Raw genomic sequence first — 9,087 nt, forward strand, 5'->3', positions numbered from 1 at the left:
TGGGTTGGGTTTGGTTTCCCCTGGGACCCGTACGAGTGGGTGTGCTGGACTGGAACGGCACGTTACCGTTGCAATGGGGCTAGCTTGTTCAATTGGGTTGGGTTACATGCTTGACGTCGAGGGGAAGGAGTGCTAATTTGGTGCTACTGCGGCTAGACTAGATGGCGTGCATGGGGTGCGTGAACGTGTTCGCTTCGAGATCTGAGTACGTACAGGGCTGGTCAAGGAAGAATGGGCAATAAGAGGCCCGACAGCAGAGGAGAAAAACAACAACGAATTAGACAGAGAGGAAATAACATTTAGATGCAAGTGTCCAGCAGGCTAAAAAGAAAGATAAAGAACAAGAACAAGAATGAGAAACATGATTCACGGGCCGTTTAAACACCCACAGCTGGGTTGTCTCGAAACTCGAAACAACAACCCAAAGCTTCGTGAATCTACATCTAACGAAACGCCCCATGATGCTGCTTTCCCAATTAACTCTCATGCTGATGCTGCTGTGGTCTTATGCTACCTCGTGCCCTGTGTGGCGAGGTCCTCCAAGCGCTTGTATCGCCATTGAAATTGCGCCAGCTGGTTCCTCTCGGCCGGTGTCATGCTACCACCGTTCTTTTCCTCCCTCGAGTGCTGGTGCATCTCCCAGAGCCTCAACAGTCTCGCTTGATGTTCCGAGATAGACACCAGATTCGGATCTCGCGACGCCATGCGCTCTTCAGCTGTCGCATGGTAGGAGAGCTTGGCGCGGAAGAGCGCCATATCGATCTCATCGTACCTCACTCCACGCCCTTCGGGCATACCAGATTGCTGAGCGGCTTTCTGTGGCATGATTGTGATAGACTCTCTTAGCAGCGACCAGAAACGACTGTGTTGGTATTTATGGGTTCGCAGACTCAAAAGCCAGCGAAGGCGAGTGGTGCGTCTGTAGGAGTTCACGTGGATGTCCAATGGAAACTATAACAGAATGATACTATAGGCTTCCTTGTGAAGGTATAATCAAGACAGCTATAGGGTGAAAAGGTCAGAGTGGTTCCATACCGCAGGCTGTGGCGCGCTGACCTTTATAGCTTGATTCTCGCCTCCCGTTGCAGCTTCTCCTAGGGGTATCCAGTGACAGCCATCAAGGTGATACCAACGATGCCATCAGATGCACCTGTTGCCAATGACGCTGCGAAACAGAAAACAATAACCGATCACTAAGTGTCGCTATAACAATTTTCACCGTATGTGCTGTTCTTCCATCTGCTTCCGGCCCGTTTGTGTAGGCCACCTCGTGATGATCGCGGCAAACCAATCCCCTGGCGAACGAGGGCTTCTTTTGTTCCTGTTTGGGATGAGTTGTGGAACCCTCTGGATGACACTGGCGCAACCACTGTCGGTCTGGGGGGTGGGATGCCCAAGCCTTGCAGAACCTTCTTCCTTTCTAATCTTGTCTGGGTATCAGTTGGTTCCAGCAGAGGTCGGTGAGTATCGAGGTACCAGAGGCAGCCCAGGCCGCACTGACAACGGCAATCCTTAGACCCTGTATCTGGTGTGGTGCTTGCATATGTAGTGATATGTAAACACACATGAACACTACTGACAGTTGACCGTGCCGCGACCGCACCCGAGGCCATGCGTCCCGTTTGTTACACACCCAAGCAAGGTAAGGACATCAAAGGCTGCCGAAGAGGGAGAAGATGCTCGCCCCTGAGAGGCGAAACCCTAAACAACCGGCTCTTCCCACAAATAGATAATCAAAATGCATCCATCCACTGACTCCAGCTACCCCTTTTCCGCAAAAGAGATTTTGAACGTTGCCAAGGAAGCGCAGAGTTTTACCTGGGATACCCGCGTCGTGGAAGGCAACCTCTTCGTCGCCTTTAGGGATTGTCTGACAGTTTGTTTTCCTTCATAATCCCCGATTCGTGGCTCCTTCCGAGGGTATGCAAGTAGCCGCTGGGTGTGTTGTTTGTGTAACGCTCTGTGGGAATGACGGGCTTTAGAATCCGAGCGCAAAAGCAAGGATACACGATCGGTGCAGAGATGGAGTATCACCAATTTATTTGCCTTTTGAGTAAAAGCAGGGAGTATGGCCCTTAGCTGTACTGGGCCCGCTTTTCAAAAAAGGGCGGCTAACGCTACTCGAAAATCCCGACGCCGTTGGCCCCGTTGGCCCCGATGGACCTGAGACCGGCGTTTCTTTCCCTGCAATTAGATGCATGGTTCATGCCTCCATCCGTGCCTGTTGATCATGCGGACCGGTGCTGCCAACGGGCTCCTTGCCGGCATAATGCAATAACATCGGAAGTATATGAGGACTAGAATTCAGGGAGCTTGCGATGCTTGGCCTAGTTGATGATCATGTACGTATTTTGTTCCTCAGTTCATGGTGGCGTGTGGCAAAGGATCCTGGATGCTTGCCCAGATCGGACTGTCCAGAGTGAACCCATGAACGTGATGCACATAAGCATGAGTGTGGCATGTGACTTGGAGAATGTAGCATATATGATGGTAGCCTGGGGTTAAGTTAGAGGAACAGTAGAGGCTTTGAAAGTGCTTGTTGAATACACAAGGTGAGGTCAGATCTGTGGTGTTACTGAAGAAGCTATGCCCAGATAAGAACTTTAAGTCCAAAGTCTCCCGTCAATCGGCGCTTGGATGGTGGTATTGCGCCTGATTTGTCTGACACCAGCTTCTGAACAAGATCTACACTATGCTATTTAGCCTGCTTTTTGTAGTCAGAAACCTTGGCCTTTTCTCTGTTCACTTCTGACTGTGCGTAGCTGTATACGACTCATGTATTGAGGATCATACGACCATGACCAGTGTATTTATCGCAAACTGTGACCCAGTATGCCTGGGCAGGCCTTGTGCCGTCGTGAAGAGAGATTAGCAGCATCCACGCCACACAGGCTGTGCGTTGTGGCGCCCAATACTGCCAGGAGCGTCGTATTGGTGAAAGTAAAGAGGTGGCCAGCAACACTGCGACACTGGCCTGGTCGCCTGCTCAACAAACGGCCAGGATGTGCTTGTAGGAGAACAGAACAAAACTGCTGACAAGCCATGAGTTGGCTGAGTTCTGTCTCCAGTATTGGTAAACATAAATACCTTAATGACTGTAAGGGAGACAGCATGCACTGCCGTGTAGCCGACAGCTACTGAACCGAAGCTATTGCATAGAACCCCCACGCCCCAAGATATCCAACGAATTCACCTTACCAGTGATCTCCTTATCGAGACATCTGTTGCGAGCACTCGCAGGACCTTCTCATCTTTTATATCTAGAGAACACTATACAGCTAGTGATAATTAAGCCTCGAAGCCTGATATCGTGGTCAAGGTATGAAAGAAGGTTGATGACAATTGTAGGTAGCTCGTTTCGGGAACAGGATACGAGCCTTAGCTATCATTGCACAGAGCCGGCTCTAGCTTCCCGTGTCTGATGTTGTAATAGGGCGATTCGGGCGGCAGACCATATATCGAGTGTGACACGGATGTGAGTCGGAGCATGGCTTCCAGAATATAGAAGTAGAATCTGCTGGAAACTCTAAATGCCTGGCGCAATTCAAATATTGAAGTCACGGTTGTCGTCATACGGACACTGCAGACCGCATTTTGCTGCCATTGAACTGACTGATGCAAGGCTGATTGCCTAGCATCGAAAAAATGTATGAATCAAAGTCTTTGTCGCCTGCTACCAATGAGAACACACTATGTTAAAACGTATAGGTACTTGTGATCTCCGACTGCCATTCAAGCCCATTCCTCACCAGTTAGTAGGGTCGATAAATTAGACATATTGGCTGTCTGATGAGTTGACAGATTTGTTCACTGCCAGCGTCATGTCCTTGATGCATAAGCATCATGACTACCAATAACTGCCCGACCGTCACTGCAGCTGGCTCGTTGCACCTTTGGGCAACAGGCAATGAAACATGCGGAGACCAGTCCATGTGCAAAGAGGGGGGCCATTCCTGAAACATGGTGTCCCTGTCTTGCTTCTGTTTCCGGAGGCATTATCGACGTGGTCTCTTCTTAGTTTACATCTTGACCCTGTTGAATGCACGACACCGCAAGGCTTGCTAGGGAAGGAATCGCCTCCCCGTATGTGACCAGAGCATCAAAAGACATCCCAGTGTCTCACAATGATGCAGTTGTCGGATCAGATCAAAAAGAATGGCTTTTCTGCGTTACACAGCTATCCATTCCCGCCAGGTGTAGTGGTGGCCCAAGCTGCTGCCTTGTACCACGCACATGTTGAGATTCTCACCAGAGACGCCTGCTCCTTACAGAGATACTGGTGCCCTGGGGTGTTTAATATGCTGCCTTCGGAGATAAGAACGCGGACGAAGTATTGGCCTGGACCCTTTAGGGGTAAAAGACATGGCGATTGGCTTTGGCCTAGGTCTCGAACGGAATAAAGCAATCAGCAGCGGTACTGCAAGTCAAGTTTCAATTAACGCAAGGTCTCTGGCCAGGCAAAGTATTCTTTTTAGGGACAGACAGTGACTCGAGTGGCAAAGATATATTAAAACATTCTGTTTAAATTAAAGGTTGGCATTTTGCCTATGATTTCTGATTAGACTTATGCTATCCGCTTCCCGTGGATGATTTTGGTGGGATAGAGAGTCGGAGAGAAGTTAAGCTGGAAGGATCGTGAAGGAAGTCTCTCAGGAATCAAGAATGGAAGGAGCTATGCCGGGCACATGACCGATACTCTGACGTTCATCAAAGCATTCCCATTGTTTAAGAAGAGCGCTACAAGGCATAAGTTCATTGGCCTTCATCATGTTTGCACTGTAATGTTCAACTTTGACCAGTTCTAATAACTGTCAACGCGCTAACCGCTAGAACAAAGACGATGTAACGCGTATATTCAAGCCGCCGATGGAGAGATGGAAAGGTAGATACCCGTCGCAAAGTAGCGCCAGGCGCATGTATGAAGGCCGTCAAGGAACCTACAATATAGATCTGTTTCCTAAGATTAGAAGGAAAGGCAGTAATCAGAAGCGTACCACCAAAGATTAATTACTATAAATTTGGGAATCAGGCCGTGATTGAGCCAACTGAGTCTGATACGGTTGTTGATCGTGTTACTATCAGAGCAGAGCTATTCTGGTCAGATTGGCAGGGATGATCGGTGAGTGATAGGATAAGCTCCCGTTGTGTAGGAGAAATGGAAGCCCTACTCACTGAATCCATCGATGTGATCTTTCTGCCATACTTAGTATAGCCGTATAAGTACTCCGGTTTGTCATCGATGATGGCACGCCTCCTACTTCCGAAGATTGTGGATCTATCACCCGACCCGGTCAATATTGGCGGTCAGCCATGAGAGAGTGAAATAAAGGCGCTGAAATATCCTCATGTTTCGACAAAATCAACATGTTTCGTCTCCTCATTTGGTGGGTCATACCTGTTTTGGTAAAGGTGATTGCGGCACTGGCCGGCCCTTAATCAACTAGTCTCCAACTGAACTAAAATAAGCGCTTGTCCCTTTTGAATATATCCAGAACATCATACCATTTCAACAGTCCCGGACCTTGGATTTCGACTATAGATGCACCTCGCTCATCTCCCAAATGAGACTCTTCTCGCCATTGTCTCCTTCCTTCGCCGTAAACGGGACCTTTACGCCCTTGTGAGAACTAATCGTCGGCTCTATTACCTCCTTAGATATGTTCTCTATGACTATAACAGTCGCTACTACCATGCCTCGGCTCTGATATTTGTTGCAATAAGGGGTGACTTGTATCTAGCTGGCAGACTCCTCGACGGACTTAAAGCCGCTGTGGGCAAGTCTTGTCGTCTGCCACACCCCGCACACCGCAAATGGGCATTGCTCGGCAATGAAAGAAACTCCGACGTGAATTCCGGGCCTGATAGCGAGCTCATCGATTCAGCAGAGTCACTAGATAGTGACGATGAGGATATGGCACAAATGTTCAGCTTTGCCGATAATGCACGCCATCCCTTACGCGCGGCGAGGTAGAGTACCACAGATATCGTCATGATACAGAAAGCACTACTTGCAGGTATTCAAGCCGGACAGAAAGATATGGTGGCATTGCTTCTGGACCGTGGTGCACAGCCGAACTTTTATCGGGGTCGTCGGGTTGCCAAATACCTATTTGGCTTGGCTATGTTGCCGGACTATCCTCCCCCAGACGCTCCACCACAATTTCTGGCCGTTCAGTGCGGTAATGAAGAGCTCGTGGAGTGTTTGTTGAGCCGGGGGGCTGAACCAGATCGATATCATGCCTCGCCTTTATACCGAGCTGTTGCTGATGGGAGAAAAGACATTGTGCTTGTGTTGATGCAGGGCGGAGCGACGAATGTTGAGAGCTCCTTGAAATTGGCGGCGCAGCGGGGAGATCAATCAATGATGGAATTCATGCTGGGGCATGGTGCCCGGGCTGATCTATGTGGTGCTGCCGCGCATCATGTGGCGCTACGTATAGGTGATGATGATATGGCTTGTCTGTTGAAATCAAAGGGAGCCCCTGCTTACTATCTGTGGGAGTCGAAGGATGACTGGGACGAAGAAGAAGGGGATGGGACTAAACCTGAACTGAAGTTGTATGGTTGCGGACTGGGCATGTCTCAGTTCTAGATGAGGGCTGAGGACTTCTTGGAAACACTTCGTCGTTGGGAGCAGCGTGGAAATGAAGGTAACCTCCAAATCAGGGGTGTACTATCAATGGTATGGCTCACACCGGATAGGTACTGATGAAGTCCGCTTATATTTAGGCCCTATATGTAGCGAAGACCTCATGGCGGGCCTTCTTCAGAAAGTAGACCAGTCGATGACAACTGTTAGTGATTGGACTGACTTCCATGGCTGGGAATTGACTAGTGGATCATAGAGCACCGAGTCTTTCCGCAGAACTATGATTTCCAGCTTCGGGAATCGTGTCTCATCTTTACAATCTACAGATATGACGACAAGCAGAATCTGATCGAATCGCGCAAAGAAAGCAGAAGCTGCCGTTCACATCGACGTAAGAAGACTGGACCACAATGGGGCCCTTTCTGCTGCTCATTCCTCCGCTTACTCAGACACTTACAGGCCATGGTTGTTAGTTATCCTACCCACATCTAGAACATCGCTATCAGCTCCCGCCATCTCCGAAAAAGTCTGTTCCCCATGGTACCGATTCTTAATTCTCCACTCTTGGCAGCTTCACCCCAGAGGAGTTCTATATACTGCTGAATCAGCGGGATGTTCGGAGATCCACAACAAGTTAGTGTGTTCGAACAGCGCCGATCAGTTTAAAGCACCCTGGATCCTCCAATAATCTTGAGCCCTTTATTTGTGCAGCCTAGCCATGAGACATGTTCCACACTACTTGCCCTCAGCACTGCTCCTATCTTGCAATATCTGTCTAGGATGGGGTAGTTGCGTAATGTACTAAGTCCAAGACTTCATGTTTTCTTCCCGGCGGATGAAAGCGCCAAGGCAGCTCCTCCACGAGAGGACCCATGAGGTGGCCTTCATTACGAAGCTACGGCAATTGGAGAGGATAGGTTACTGCCCCTGGTGATCTATACCTTGCAGAGATATAGATGCCAAGATAATGGCGACATCTTGCCCCCGTTGATGTGGTCAAGGGTCGGTATCAGACGGAGAGTCCAGTGAAGTTTGCCAAATTGCCAAGGAAGCATGCTCTATCTGCTGGCTGTTACGATCCACAATTCGATGGCCAAGTGCGTCGAAGGAGGCAATGAGAGGATATCATTCTCCGTGCGCTTGTTTGACTCCGCGAGGTCAGTGAAGAGGCGTCTATATAAAGCCACCACACCCCCGTCCTCGGAGTCAACAGCATAGCCCGGTTCACCAACGACTTTCTCCCAAATTCCATTTCAAAATGCACTATTCCAAGCTCTTTCTTACTGCCCTAGCGGCAGGCACTGCAATTGCCCATCCGGGCCCGTACGACATCCTCCCTCGTGCAGAGATCCAGCGCCGCAGCGACATGGCCAAGCGATGCGCCAGCCATGTTGGGCACTTCAACCAGCGTCGCATGGCCAAGCGAGGCATGCAGAAGCGTTGGGAGGGATCTGGCCACAATACTACATTTGAGATAACCACCGAAGCTCCCTACTACGAGACCATCCAGAACAACACCTGCGTCCTCACCCCGGAGGTCACCCGTGGTCCCTACGTCTGGCCTCGCTCCCAGACCCTTCGTCAAGACATGACCGAAGACCAGCCAGGTGTGCCCCTATGGCTCGATGTGGGAGTTTTGGACATGGCCACCTGCGAGCCATTGCCCAACGCCCTTCTCGACTTTTGGCACTGCAACGCAACGGGTTCCTACGCCTCGTTCACGGGTCTCTCCCCTAACACCCCCTTCGAGACACTCCTTTCTGAGCTGAACATTACCGATTATGATATGGGAGTCACGGACCTGCACACCGACGATACTACCTGGCTGCGTGGTATGTGGCCGACGAACGAGGAGGGCGTTATGGAGATGAAGACCATATTCCCAGGTAAGTCGCTTTCACTGCCAAGATAGCTACATGAACTTACTGATATGTAATGTAGGCTTCTACGTCGAGCGTGCCATCCACATCCACGCCCAGGTTCATACTGACTGGGCCGTTCGCGAAAACGGCACCATCATCGCCAGTAATACCGTCAGTACTGGCCAGCTGTATTTCGAGGAGGAGCTCGAGCAGAAGATTATGAGTATGGAGCCTTATGTGTCACACACTCAGATTAACCGGACTACCAATGCCGAAGACTCGGTGTACCCTGAGGATCTCGAGGGCGGATATAACCCGGTTGTGTCTGTTGTTCCTGTGGATGAGAACGATCTGTCCCGAGGCCTGATCGGGTATATCACAATTGGTGTGGACACGACGGCGATTGAGACGTTCAGTAAATAGGTTAGACGTGGACCTTGTGTATAGATCCATAGAGTCAGCATAGATAGCCTCGAATAGACATAGACTTGACCTTTACAACTGTTTGACCTTTAAATGATGAAAGGAAGCCATAAGACACATCCAAAGACACACCACGAACCCGAAAATCAAAAGACTTCATGTATGAACGTGAACCTGAAGCAACAGACAGAATGCTGCTCGGTCATATCATAC

At 49.8% G+C, this 9,087-nt stretch overlaps 3 protein-coding genes across 3 annotated transcripts, besides 2 other annotated features; 2 read left to right on the forward strand and 1 right to left on the reverse strand.

The window, feature by feature from the left end:
- Nucleotides 1–299: 299 nt before the first annotated feature.
- On the reverse strand, nt 300–825 carry An02g08530 (hypothetical protein; the record flags this gene model as incomplete). The annotated part of the gene is made up of 2 exons (XM_001399949.3): nt 300–321; nt 515–825. 2 exons carry the CDS (start codon nt 823–825, stop codon nt 300–302), a joined length of 333 nt encoding a protein of 110 aa, XP_001399986.3.
- A 4,539-nt stretch (nt 826–5,364) lies between these two features.
- Nucleotides 5,365–6,592, forward strand: An02g08540 (uncharacterized protein; the record flags this gene model as incomplete). The annotated part of the gene is made up of 5 exons (XM_059746456.1): nt 5,365–5,403; nt 5,514–5,620; nt 5,656–5,967; nt 6,015–6,174; nt 6,302–6,592. 5 exons carry the CDS (start codon nt 5,365–5,367, stop codon nt 6,590–6,592), a joined length of 909 nt encoding a protein of 302 aa, XP_059603418.1.
- Nucleotides 6,593–6,766: 174 nt separating this feature from the next.
- Nucleotides 6,767–6,831: a sequence feature (Short protein (An02g08550, CAK44263.1) was converted to a misc_feature.).
- A 215-nt stretch (nt 6,832–7,046) lies between these two features.
- Nucleotides 7,047–7,053: a sequence feature (Short protein (An02g08550, CAK44263.1) was converted to a misc_feature.).
- A 794-nt stretch (nt 7,054–7,847) lies between these two features.
- Nucleotides 7,848–8,874, forward strand: An02g08560 (uncharacterized protein; the record flags this gene model as incomplete). Its single annotated transcript, XM_001399952.1, has 2 exons — nt 7,848–8,475; nt 8,531–8,874. The coding sequence occupies 2 exons, from the start codon at nt 7,848–7,850 to the stop codon at nt 8,872–8,874; spliced, it is 972 nt and encodes a 323-aa protein (XP_001399989.1).
- Between the last annotated feature and the right edge of the window lie 213 nt (nt 8,875–9,087).

This window comes from Aspergillus niger (genome assembly GCF_000002855.4).
Source record: "Aspergillus niger supercontig An02".
Classification (NCBI taxonomy): Eukaryota; Fungi; Ascomycota; class Eurotiomycetes; order Eurotiales; family Aspergillaceae; genus Aspergillus; species Aspergillus niger.